This window comes from Xyrauchen texanus, chromosome 9 (genome assembly GCF_025860055.1).
Source record: "Xyrauchen texanus isolate HMW12.3.18 chromosome 9, RBS_HiC_50CHRs, whole genome shotgun sequence".
In the NCBI taxonomy this organism is placed as follows: domain Eukaryota; kingdom Metazoa; phylum Chordata; class Actinopteri; order Cypriniformes; family Catostomidae; genus Xyrauchen; species Xyrauchen texanus.
Genome location: NC_068284.1, coordinates 36,534,621 through 36,548,233, shown reverse-complemented (window position 1 = coordinate 36,548,233; position 13,613 = coordinate 36,534,621). Strand labels below are relative to the sequence as shown.

The 13,613-nt window shown below is 34.8% G+C and overlaps 2 protein-coding genes across 2 annotated transcripts; both read right to left on the bottom strand.

Moving 5' to 3' along the window:
• Positions 1-3,871: 3,871 nt before the first annotated feature.
• LOC127648704 (uncharacterized) lies at positions 3,872-6,106 on the bottom strand. The gene is made up of 3 exons (XM_052133425.1): positions 5,133-6,106; positions 4,848-4,965; positions 3,872-4,678 (listed from the first exon to the last, which is right to left on the bottom strand). Exons 1-3 carry the CDS (start codon positions 5,194-5,196, stop codon positions 4,081-4,083), a joined length of 780 nt encoding a protein of 259 aa, XP_051989385.1. The 5' UTR covers positions 5,197-6,106; the 3' UTR covers positions 3,872-4,080.
• Positions 6,107-6,200: 94 nt separating this feature from the next.
• On the bottom strand, positions 6,201-10,960 carry LOC127648703 (uncharacterized). Its single transcript, XM_052133424.1, has 7 exons — positions 10,833-10,960; positions 10,568-10,685; positions 10,111-10,406; positions 9,816-9,930; positions 8,639-8,880; positions 8,360-8,474; positions 6,201-8,173 (listed from the first exon to the last, which is right to left on the bottom strand). Exons 1-7 carry the CDS (start codon positions 10,894-10,896, stop codon positions 7,867-7,869), a joined length of 1,257 nt encoding a protein of 418 aa, XP_051989384.1. The 5' UTR covers positions 10,897-10,960; the 3' UTR covers positions 6,201-7,866.
• Between the last annotated feature and the right edge of the window lie 2,653 nt (positions 10,961-13,613).

Genomic DNA, 13,613 nt, shown 5'->3' with positions numbered 1-13,613 from the left:
ACATTGTTTCTCTGCTCCCCTATCCCACCCAATAGAAGTGTTTCAATTAAGAACCTCATTGTTAAACATTCTTTATAGATTTGGTCTTAGTTCCACAGGGCACTAGGGCCTAAGGGTCTTTCTCCAGCCTCACCTATATCTGGGGCAATGCATCTTTCTCACCATCTCTCTCTTGGAGGGATTTTCTCCCCTTTTCTCCCCAATATTGCATGCCCAATTCCCAATGCGAGCTAAGTCCTCGTGGTGGCATAGTGACTCATAGCCTTAATCTGGGTAGCAGAGGATGAATCTCAGTTGCCACGCACCCTACTAAGAGCAAGAACCACATTATAGTGACCACAAGGAGGTTAACCCAATGTGACTCTACCAATCCTAGCAACCGGGTCATTTGGTTGCTTAGGAAGCCTTACTTGAGTCACTCAGAACACCTTGGATTCAAACTTGCAACTCCAGGTGTGGTAGTCAGAGTATTTACTTGCTGAGCTACCCAGGCCCCCCTTCTCACCATATCTTTTTGATGGAGTGTTTAATATTTGGAAAGCATAAGTATTAGTTACAATAAATTAGCTGTTTATAGATGATAAGTTTGCTTCACTTGAACAACCTAAAGAAAAACTATATTTGCCCAACCTACATTTATTTTGATACCTTCAAGTTTGGAGTTTTATCTGGAAACACTTATCCATTTTCCCTCTACTTAACAGTATTTTAGAGTGCGTTTTAGATTGGCACAAATGTAAAAGGGGTGCTTTTTCTAGCATTTACAATATACTAAATAAGAAACAAGCCTCTTTCAATAAGGCTCTAAAATCTCTTTGGGAGAAGTACTTGAATGTGACTTTAGAATATGTAATCTGGGATGTGTCGTGAAAAGAATGCATACTTCAATTAATTATATATATATATATATATATATATATATATATATATATATATATATATATATATATATATATATACATTTACCAGTATTTGATACATGACTTTATATACTATATATATGTATGTATGTATATACAAGGCTGTAAGAAGATCTGTCCAATGCTAACATCAGCTGTAGAATTGGTTTATTTTATCATTATAGTGTGCACATATACAAGTGTATTTTTTTCATTTACAACAACAAAAAAAAGAAGAAAAAAATGAAGCACCCTGTGTGTGATAACTGTGCCTTTGCTTACTGTGACCAGCTTCAGTAAGTGTTATATCACCCTCTTGTGGTCTCCCAATGCTATTGCATCAAACTGTTAAACAGAGACCAACTGAGAGAATTAGAAAGCATGCAAATTAGGCTTCTAATTTAAAATGTAATATATCGATGACTCAAAAATATATTGTTAAAATAACGTGCCTATCAATAACCGATTTATCAATATTTTATGACATCCCTAATCCTTTTCTGTGCAATTACATTTTCAGTTTTATTTGAATGGTGACTGATTCTGTCATTCAGCCTAGCATCTCCTTTTGTGTTCCAAGAAAGAAAGAAATTAATATGGGTTTGGAAAAACATTAGTGTGAGTAAATGATGACAGAATGTTTGACATTCATTTTTGGGTGAACAATCCCTTTAACAGCCTACACTACAGTGTCTTATCTCTCACAATTACTATTAATATTGTCAGACATGAAAATTATTTACAAAGAACTGCCCCAAAATTTTAACACATACTCAGGCTTCAGCTCAAAATATAGTGACCCTCCCTACATGTGCAGTGGGAGTTTGGCTCTGTCTTATTAGTGTGCAATATTATCATTTTTCACGGACTGAGCGGGCCAGAGAAGGTAATTACCTGCTCTGTGCTATTAAGCCCTGTTTTATTTCATTCATTTTCGCCTGGCCAGCTTAGGCAAAGAGCTGCTGGCATTTATTTCCCATAGATTTACGAGTAGCTCAGCTCAGCCATGCCGTTAAAAATCTGAGGAAGAAAACTGCTGTATGTGTCAACATGTGCATGTCCAGCCCAGTGTTAAAGATACTGACTCACAATAGACGACTGTAAACATTCACACATTTATATGAGAATTTTAACGGCTGTGATATTAAAAAAATATTGATTGATTCAGCACAGTTTTTAGATGTTATTGGAAAAAAATATATAATAATTTTATGGACACTATGCAGCTAAGACCTTTGTCAAGATGTCCCTGTGATGAAGGATCGATCCACTCGGACGGTGTTGCCAGATGTTGAAAGAAAGAAGAAATCTGGTCTGCAAAACAAGTCCTTAATATTTATTTAATTTGATAGCTTTTTTAATTTATAAATTAGCTTTTCAATAATTGGGGTCACAAAGGCTATATGTCAGTAACTGTAATGTTTTGATTCAAAAGTCCAATTACACAGTTGTGTGTTTTCTCTAGCAATGATTTTGTATGTTAGTTTCAAACGTCTTGTTCAAAGCCGTAATAGTTTTACTTTTTAATTTTAGAAAATCTTATAATGTGCTGTTAAATTCAGGTGTAGCTTTAATGTAAGGCATACATTTTGCCTTTTTTTTTTTTTGCAGTGGGTCCAATATTCACGTGAAACCTAAACCACTGGTTTAATGGCAGGCTTTGCCCATATAGTGTGACATCATGGCCTGCTATTGGATCAACATGTGTTCAATGAAAAGTATCTTTTTACTGGTCAAAAACAGTGAAAATGTTTAATAGCTTTTTGTAGCCAAGACTTTAAGGTTTGTGGCTATACATAAACTGACGTTCAAAAATAAACCTACAGGGAATAATATTTACTAGAGTAAAAAAGTATGACAACTAGCCTGGTCTCCCCTTTAAGCCCAGAAATACGCAACCCCTGACTGTCCTTATTTAGAAGCAACTTAATAAAAACAAGCCCAAGATTACTTATAATACATGAACCAGGCAACAGTGCATGCATGGGGGAAAGTGAGGTCTACAGCAGTCTGATTTCTGGACAGGTGTTTTGGAATCTCAACACCTGTGAGATATGATCTCAATCAAATTGTTTTGTTTGCCTCTTGTTTAAAGATCGAAATAAAATCCATTCTGCCTCTTATCAGTAGTGTCCTCAAGTTTGATAAAAGCAGGCATCTCCTTTGCTTTCCAATGTAACTGTGTTTCCTACATTTTGCAATGCATTTTTTCATTAAAAAAAGGCTCAATATCAGATGAGCATCTGAAGCCAAGTATTGATTGTAATTTCCTGTAATGTTCATTCCAATCGCAAGCTTTATTAAGAATCTAATTTCTGTCTGCCGTACGAATGGTGACCCAACAAGCAGGCAAAGACAAACAAAGGAAATCAAGAAACAAAATAAGATGCCCCAGCCTCCTGTGTGTGAAAATCAACATTATTGTGTTGGTTTAAGATCTAGTTCCAGATTAGTAGGGTCTCTTTCAAGGTTCTGACAGATCTGACAATCTCTAGGGTTTATTTATCAAGTTTCCTGCCTGTGCCAACAAACCTTCCATTGTGCCATTGGTGAAATGAGACTCACTAATATCTCACCTAAGATTCTTATATTAAACCTTAAAACACACTGCCTCATCTCTAACTGATACTCCAATTTTGAGACTCCAATTGGAATGTATAAACTGTACTGCCCACATAGGTTTGTGTGCTTTGTCCTGATATAATTTTTTAGATATTACTGTAAGGGCCTCAGACTACTACAATGTTCAGATGCAGGATTTCAAGTGTGGTTACCCAACAATTCTGGATGAGTGTGCCCCCTTGTGGTGAAAGTGTAACACATATCTGTTGCTCAAATATTTTATGGAAGAAGCACAAGTGATGTCTACAATGTAAGGTATTTTCCATAATGACCTAATTGAAATAAAATAATTGGTATGGATTTTATAATACTGTATACATAAAAATATTTATTGAATTAAGTTACTAACACTCAAAAATAAAGCAAATTATTTTACATTCAGAATCTACATACATACATTTTTTTTTTTTTTTTTTTTACATTAGACATGTAGCATGGCTACTATGTAGTGCTTTGGCCTCAGAGAATCTCACATTTCCATGAGTACCTTCACAATTCTTCAACTGTAAAGCATTCATATGCCAACTTCAATTCCCAAAAAATATTTTAGATTTAATATTTACTCTTTTTTTTTTAATTTCATCTGAAATTTGTGAAGTTGTTTCTTGCTTTTACCTCTTTTTTTCTTCATTATATTTTTAATTCTCAGATGTTTTTTCCCAGAAACATTTTGTATTTTGTCCGTTGTCTTTGAGATGGTATTTCCTTTGACATCTATTGGCAATGGTGATGTAAGCCCACCTCGATTGGTGGTCAGAGTCATTGGCAGTGAAGATGTTGTAGTTGAAGGTTCTTTAACAGTTGTTTTGGTAGTAGGTTTTGCTGAGGTCACTTTCTCCTTGGTAATCCTTGTGGACATAGGTGGTGGTGTGGTGGTGACCACTGCAGTGGTTGTTAATTTGTTTGTCACTTTATCTGAGCTGTATGTGATCTGTGATGTAATTTTCTCAGGTCCAGGTGTCGTAGTACTCATAGAGATGTGTGTGCTCCCTGTTCTCACTGGAGTTAAGATGCTGATTGTAGAAGTTGGATATATTTTCCTGCAACCAACGGCAGGCTGTTTGTTAGATTTTTTTCTATCCACCTCGCACATAGCCTGCTTGGCCCAGCTATCTTCTGGATCTGAACATATATGTCTATTATTCACAGTGGTGAACCTGTGGATAGAAAAAAAAATGCACAGACTTCAAATTTTAACCTGTTGATCTGTGCGTTTGTTCATCTATGCTCTACAGCAATAATAGATAATCACAATGAAGGATAACCTGTGTGATATCAGTGACACAAACCAAGACCATTGTAATAAAACGAGTGAGTTAAACTTACACTACAACTTTGAGATGACAAAGTGATGAGTTTTGAATTCTATAATCTTTGATGTTTCTTTGATGTATTCTGGTGTCTGAAACCTTTAAACAACAACTTACTACTGGTCCAACATCCCCTATAAAAAACACACACAAGCATTCAGGTTAAAATACACAAACTTTTTTGAGGCACAATCTTAAATCTGTCTCTCACATCTCTCTTTCTCATTATCTTTACATTTTTAAACGTAACCCATTATGTTAATTACTAAAAAGCTTCAGAATTAAAATGATCAAAATGTACCTGTTGACACAACACCCATCACCACGAGAGAGCAAAGAAAGGCAGTTAGATAAATGAACTTCATCTTGTCCTCTTGCACACTTCTAATTATGAAACTCTACTGTGATGAAGGGTCTATGTTGCAGGAGGTCTTTCAGCCCACAAAGTTCACCACCTTCTCTGATCACTTTTCTTCGTCACCTAGGCCACAGGTCTCAGTCAGAGACAGGAAAAGATGAGTGAGCAGTGGAACACATAGAAAGAAAGAGAGTGATGCACTTAACCACACTGCGGAGAATAAGGGGTTACATCATTCAAATGGATCATTCAACATGGCTAAATTTAGTTCAAGTGGACTTCTGATAACCAGTCTTTGTTTAAAGTTTGTGATCTGAGCATAAAAATGTTTGAATGGAGTGATGTTTCGTTTAAAATTGTTTAAGCTTCAATAGGACTATTACAAAAAAGAACTGTGGCAGTACCTTGCTACACTGGTATCAGGAGTTATGACCATGGTACTTAGATAAATACCACAATACTAAACGATCACCATTTAATATATTATCCCTATATCCTTGTCTATACCCATAGACCTAAATTTCATTAATTTACTCTACTACATATTCACAAACTACTGTTTTAAAATATCAGTGGCCTCACTCATGTTACGTGCTTCGAGAACTAACATATGCACGCAAGATAGAGAAGGCTTTGAAGTGCAATGTAGCAGCAAAATAATTTTTTTACTTTCATGCAGCGAATGGAGCTTTGTGCACTTTGAAAGAATCAGAATAAAATGTGGTTCTGTTGTGTGTGTGTGGAAACTACAAAGGCCTTAAAGGGACTGCATTCATGAAACCATTGTCGTTTAATTCACCCCAAATGGGATATTCCACGTTTCATTGAGGCCTTAAAACAAAACCAGCTCCCACCCATCACTCACCTACACTTAAAATGAGACACGAGATGCTGCTTTGATTTGTCAGTTTTCTCTTCATGATATTCAGAACAAACAAACGCCATGAGATCATACAAATAATATATATATATATATATTTGTATGATTGTTATATATAATATGATTATTATATATAATAATTAAACATTTATAAGTTAGTTTACTATTGTCTTATTTACTATGCAGGTTCTTTCTGCTATTATGTCAAATTAAATATGAGTAGTAACATATTTAAATGAATAACCACATGCGCATTTCCTGTTTCGAAATCGCTCAAGAGATACAAGCCATAAAATGTCCTCTGGTCTGTTTGTACATAGTACTGGTGCAGATGAGTGCTGGTACACCACAGCAACATTACACTTTGTTAGTCGAGAGGAAGTAGTGACAGATATGTTGCACTTTATAATGCACTCAAGAGGGCATCAATGCAAACTTCTAGTAAACTAAAGAAAAGCTACTAGGCATCACTAGTTGGCCATGTGATCTCAACATGGCAGCAGACATGATGGAGTGACATTCCTTTTGTAGAACAACAACAACAACATAAAAAAATTCTAGTCCTCTGGTATGACTGGAGATTAAAATATTTTTGTCAAAAGTTACTTATTGCACCTTAAAATGTTCAGTCTTTCCCAAATAAGATTTCTGCCACACCCAACATTCAAAAACATAGGCTACCATACAACATAATGTGTTATTGCAAACTGTTTATTTACATATAATTAATACACAAAATACAAGTGATCACTCAAATCAGTCTGATCATTGAATTAAATAGAGAACAGGGGCCGGTTGCACCATTTATATGTAAGTTACAACATAGCCTAGTTGTAGCGTAAATGGGCACTAAGTCACAATTACGCACTATATATATGTGAGCGTTGCACCATTAAACTTAGGTAGAATGTAACTCTACCTATAAACTAAATATTTACTGCAGCCTCTGACCAGGAATGATGATTGGAATAAAAAAAGCAGACTGATATTTATGACATCAATGAGCTCATGTTTTAGGTGACAGGCATCAGTCATTTTGACATACAGTACATTATGATGTTGACATTTACACTCGTTTACATTTAAGAGAGTGAAAAAAAACGTACTTTTAAGCGGCTCTTCATTATGAAACCATTCTAACCATCTTCAGTGTGTGTCACCCGTTGTCAAGTTTCAACTCATTCAAAATATACAAGATATTAAAATTAATAAATATCTATTTTTCTAGCCTGCATAATATTTATCTATCACCCTTATTTATTTTAGATACTATTCCTATATATTGTTATTTACACAGGGCAAATATACTATTTATCAAATCTATTTTTATTACATATCATATTTTAATGGGGATATAAATTATTACAGCTGACAGTTAGGTGAGCAAACAAGGTTTGAATATCAACTGTAACAAGATCAAATTGAAATTCACGGCTTTTTAACACTTCGGTGTACAAATTTGAAGACTGTTTATTGGATTAATACAGGTAAACGTCAAAATATGTGACTACGCATTACTTTAAAGAGTCAATTAGTGAAGTCTTGTCTTGACAACAGGTGGTGCAACCAAATTAAGCACTGACTTAGTAGTTACTAAGCCCTTAGTGTGAACATTAAGTCCCAACTTATGTGAGAACTTACGCACAGCTGGTGCATACCCTGGTGAATAATCAGTCAGTGAAATCAGTGTGTTGACTCTGGAGAAAACATCATCTACAGCCTCACTTCCATAACCACACTGCCATAAATCTATAAATACTATAGCTGTCCAAAACTTTCAAAGAACTAGGCTCAGTATTAAGGCTGCTTGATACAAAAATAAGAGCTGGGGTATTTAGCTGGCTCCTTTACACAAAATAAATTATTGGTGTTGTGAAACGGGTCATTCATTATAGATGACAATGACATTGCTGTTGCTGTCTCTATGGTTACAGTAGAATGTCTTCGGTTCTGCTCTATTGGTTTGGTTCTCATGATAACAAACTCTTTGTCATTATCTGTTGTTTCAGTTGTTTTTCTTCGTCTGTTCAAGTTCTGTATGTAATCCTGAACCCAGTTCTCCTTTAGAGAAGCACAAATGGTCTTATTCTCCATAGTTATGAATCTGTAAATTTGTATACAAAATATTGTATGGAATTTAAAACACCAATTTCTTCAGAGACCAGTAAGAATAAACAATTAATTAATAGTAGAAATATAACATTGATAAATCCAAAATATGTGATGGTGTCCAATTAAGCAGTAATTTGAAGAAAATGGGACCTTTTGATTTAAACAGAACTGAACTTACACAACAGCTCTGATGGTGCACAGAGATGTTTCTTGAACTCTGTAGTCCACAATTTCATGAAACACTGGTTTGTTTTTTGCAACTGTCAAGCAGCACTCTTCAGCAGAGGTTACAACTGTATGATAAAGAAAACACAAGACATATCAAGGCAAGGCGATAAGTAAAAAAAATTTAAACAAATAGGCCTAATATAGGCCTACACATTCTATGTCAAAGATCCAACATATCATCACCAATATTTTTTTATTTCATATTTAGCCATATTTAAATAACTCAAACCGTCCAGTCCGGGTATTTTGAACATCGTCTCTGACATAGTTTTCTGTGTTGGTGACACAGTTGTAGTTGAGATCCACTTTGTTTCACCTGCGGTGGTCTGTGTCGTAGTACTCAAAGAGGACAGTTTACTTGTTATGTGAGCCGCTGTGGTTATCTTTCTTTTATCCACATCCATCATTGCTTTTTTAGCCCATTGATTTTCTGGATCTGAACATATGATTTTATTTGTTATGATCTGCAATCTGTAAGTGGAAAAAACGAATTAGGGGAGGCTGGGGTTAACTGTCAAACTCTCACTCCAGTGAATATTTGCATGGTTTATTTTTCCAAGTCAATTTCTGCATAAGAACGTACCTTTAAGTCTTGTCCAGAAAAAAATTATAAAAACATATGCCTGTGTATGCAAACGTTGTTTTATTGTGTTCACTTGTTTACCCATATATTAAAAAATATATAATGATTTTGAATTATTCATTTGGAGGACAGAATTCACAAAATGATCCTTATGACTGTCATAAATTATATTCTCATTATATTATATTCTCTTTACAATACAACCTACTGTATATTTTTTTATACACTGTATATACATTTTTTATTGTATGTGTATTCTACATTGTGTGTATTGCTTACTGTGCATTGTATATTATTATTGTGTTGTGTAATAATGTGTACAGTAAATATGTAAATTGTGTTGTGTAAGTATGTTGTTTATTGTAATTGGTATATGTCTCGTCACTGTCATGACTGCTATGTTGCTCGGAACTGCACACAAGAATTTCACCCACTGTTGCACTTGTGCATATGGTCGTGTGACAATAAAGTGATTTGATTTGATTTAGGAGTGTTCTGAATTAGATGTTCAAAAACTATAACACGCACTGCTAGAGAAAACATACATTTGATATGTAATTTGACTTTTGACTCAGAATCTTATAGTTACTATAGCTCTTGTAAAAACTAGCTCTGGTCTCCCATACATCTTTACTTTTACCTGATTATTGTTATTTATTTATTTTAATGATTATATTTGGTATTTTGGCTTTCATCATTAAATTATGTATACATTTATGAATGCATCTGTTTAGCAACTGAACTCTGCAAAAACTATGATTGTTGTGAATCTTATTCAATACTTAAAATGTTACATTGTGACATTATGATATTGTAAACTTACTGTATAGCTCTTAAAGAGCACAGTGGTGTTTCTTGAACTCTGTAGTCCACAATTTCATGAAACGCTGCTTTGTTTTTTGTTACTGTCAAGCAGCACTCTTTTGCAGATGTAACAACTGTGTGAAAAATACAACACAAGACTGATCAATGTATATAATAATAACAATAATAATATTAAACAACAACATTGTTTTACACTTGTAAATGTAGGCCTACACATTTTCTGTCAAAGACCAAACACATTATCACCAATATATATATTTTTTATTCCACATTAAGACTAAATAAACTGTCACCTTTATAGTTCTTGGACATTTCTTTCTCTCTGTATACAGGTGACAGAGTGATGACCACTGGAGGTGTTGTTACTTTGTTTGTCGTTTTATATGTGATCTGTGATGTAATTTTCTCAGGTCCAGGTGTCGTAGTACTCATAGAGATGTGTGTGCTCCCTGTTCTCACTGGAGTTAAGATGCTGATTGTAGAAGTTGGCTGTTTGTTAGATTTTTTTCTATCCACCTCGTACATAGCATGCTTGGCCCATCTATCTTCTAGATCTGAACAGATATGTTTATTCTTCACAGTGATGAACCTGTGGATAGAAAAAAAGACTTCAAATTTTAACCTGTTGATCTGTCCTTTTGTTCATCTATGCTCTACAGCAATAATAAATAATCACAATGAAGGATAACCTGTGTGATATCAGTGACACAAACCAAGACCATTGTAATAAAACGAGTGAGTTAAACTTACACTACAGCTTTGAGAGGACAAAGTGGTGAGTTTTGAATTCTATAATCTTTGATGTTTCTTAGTGGCATTTTGATGTTTGAAACCTCTAAACAACAACTTACTACTGGTCCATCATTCCCTATAAAAAACACACATAAGCATTCAGGTTATATAATACACAAACTTTTTTGAGGCACACTCTCTTTCTCATTATCTTTACATTTTTAAATGTAACCCATTATGTTAATTACTAAAAATCTTCAGAATTAAAATGATCAAAATGTACCTGCTGACACAACACCCATCACCACGAGAGAGCAAAGAAAGGCAGTTAGATAAATGAACTTCATCTTGTCCTCTTGCACACTTCTAATTATGAAACTCTACTGTGTTGAAGGGTCTATGTTGCAGGAGGTCTTTCAGCCCACAAACCTCACCTCCCTCTCTGATCACTTTTCTGCACCTATACAGACACTTCAGTCAGAGACAGGAAAAGACGAGTGACCAGTGGAAGACATAGAGAGATAAAGAAATGGACTCAACCACACAGAGGAAAATGAGAGGTAAAATCATTCACATGGATCAGTTAACATGGCTGAATTCAGTTCAACGTGGCCTTCTGTAAATCAGTCTTTGTTTTAATCTAGTTTAATATAGAGTTTGATTGGTGTAAAAATTCTGTTAAAATTTGAGTTGAAAATTAATAGTCAAATAGCATTTTGGCATCAATATGACACTTATGAAATGTACTAAAACATCAGTGGGTAATACTTCAATATTTGATAAATATATTATACGGTATTGGTAATGGTATTGAACGATTACCACATTAATATACCATGATATTTAAATAGTCCTCCAAGGGATTTCAAAGAATATCCTGACATTACTACAGTATATTTGTATAAAGCTAGCTAGACCTGACTCACAATGATTTACTTTAAAACCAGAGGTGAGAGCATGTCTCACATGTGGTATTACAGTGTCTATGGTGTTACTGTAACCCAGATTATGATTTTGATAGTGATATTTTGTAGATATACGGGCAATAGTTTTATTGCAAAATTTTGAAACAGCAACATGATTTTTTGAGAAAATATAAGAAAAATAAGAAACACTTTTGGCATTTCATAACCTCTAAAGTATTCTATAAACATATAAATCTCCATTGTGATTAGATCAGTCAATGTGAGCCCACTTTGAATATTTTTCCTGAAAAAACAATTCCTGCCATGTGACGGCCCTATCAACCGCCAGCATCTAAAGTGGTGGTAATGGGTTTTGTTTTTACAAATAACCACAAACACATTTTCTTTGGATCTGTTTATTCTTCTCATAAATGATGCTAAAATTTCTGAGTGCACGCATTTTGGTTAATAATAGTATTCATTTGATCAGAATTGTTTAGTGAGTTATACCAGTCTTTTGTTTCTCCAAATGCTCCTGCTGCTGAGTCATCTGCCAAAGGGAGAGCTGGAGTTTGGAACTGCCTTGTATGCTCCACCACAGGAAGTGGAAGGAACAAACTCCTGGCAGTGGGCAGGGGGACTCTGAACTACAAAATACTTAACACAGCAGCATGTGGATAATTTGTTTGGGTTAGATTAATATTTGGTTTTGGTAGTTTTGTTTGTTTAGTAATTTCTTATGGTTAGTTGTTGGGTTTATTTTGGGTCTTGGTAATTGTAGCAAGTTAAGTTTTCTCCGCTTTGTGTTTGGTGTAGGCTAGCCTTTGTGTATATATACCCCTCCTTCTATGTCATTCGGGAGGTCAGGTTTGTTATGTTAAGATGTATATTGTAGTCTTGTTATGTTGACCTCAGTTTTGTTAAAAGACCCACTTTAAGTACTTTTTGTTTAAACTTTAATTGACATAGTTGGCTAAATAAAGCCTAAACTTTCTTAACAACAACCGTGTGTCCTTGCCTTTACTGCTTGGTCCCTGACATGCCATTTAAAAAAAAAAAAACAATGGGGCTCATACATGAAACTTTCATAAATATAAAGATTTGGGAGTCATTTCAGTGTAAACTGGAGCTTCTCGAAAACTTTCCGCTGGATTCCCTACACTTCATATTCCCCAGATTTGTTAGTACATCTGTTATATGTTAGTGAATTCCAAACATTTGTAAATAGAGCATGCATTCACAATTATTATAATCCACGTCCATTAAACGCCACATAAAGAAGGCTTCAGAATTGCTAGTAAATGAGAATGGGAAGAGTTTAACATTAACATCGTAAAAGGTTGATTTAGCAAACACTCGCATGTAAAAAGAAAATGAGAAACATACAGTCATCTTAGTTGTCATCAGAGGTTATTTTGTGAATTCAACTGTCCAAGAGGTCAATAAAAATGGTGGATATGAAGCTTTAGTGTAAATTATGTACAGTTCATGTCCACCATCTTCTCTGGTTCATATGAGCGCATTGACCAGAGACATTGTCTTAGGAGAAACTTCGAGTAAATCTAAGACCATGTAAAGTGATATACTTTCCTTGCAACAGGAACAATCTGCAAAGAAATGGACAGAATGCCTGAAGAAGGTGTTTGACCCAAATGCTGTAAGATATTACAGATTTAAAAGCTATACAGTAGCGTGCAAGCTTTTTCTTTTCTCCCAATTGTATCGTTTATGCACCTGCCCGCGATGTGTTCATTTATGGTTTTAACACTGACCATGTGTCAACTGAATGCAATTTACTGATAACCTACTTAATTATGAAATTGAAATAATAGAGATTATATCGATTAAAAAAAAAAATCCTGGCATGTTAGAGGGCATTATTATTATTATTATTATTATTAATATTTTAATATAATTTTCTCTCCTTTTCTCCCCAATTTGGTATGCCAAATTCCCAATGCACTCTAAGTTCTCATGGTGGTGTAGTGACTCATCTCCATTCAGGTGGCGGAGGACAAATCTCAGCTGCCTCCGTGTCTGAGACCGTCAATCCGCGCATTTTATCACATGGCTGGTTGAGCGTGTTACCGCGGAGACATATCGTGTGTGAAGGCTTCATGCTATTCTCCACAGCATCCACACACAACTCACAATGTGCC

What these genes read in the sequence shown, in the direction of transcription:
- LOC127648704 (XM_052133425.1), bottom strand. Translation starts at nt 5,196, where the DNA reads ATGAAGTTCATTTATCTAACTGCCTTTCTTTGCTCTCTCGTGGTGATG. An exon ending in GATGGGTGTTGTGTCAACAG is followed by an intron (nt 4,966 to 5,132) that starts GTACATTTTGAT and finishes TGTTTTTTATAG; the next exon opens with GGGATGTTGGACCAGTAGTA. An exon ending in TGTCATCTCAAAGTTGTAGT is followed by an intron (nt 4,679 to 4,847) that starts GTAAGTTTAACT and finishes TTCTATCCACAG; the next exon opens with GTTCACCACTGTGAATAATA.
- LOC127648703 (XM_052133424.1), bottom strand. Translation starts at nt 10,896, where the DNA reads ATGAAGTTCATTTATCTAACTGCCTTTCTTTGCTCTCTCGTGGTGATG. An exon ending in AATGTCCAAGAACTATAAAG is followed by an intron (nt 9,931 to 10,110) that starts GTGACAGTTTAT and finishes TTTTTCACACAG; the next exon opens with TTGTTACATCTGCAAAAGAG. An exon ending in TGCTCTTTAAGAGCTATACA is followed by an intron (nt 8,881 to 9,815) that starts GTAAGTTTACAA and finishes TTCCACTTACAG; the next exon opens with ATTGCAGATCATAACAAATA.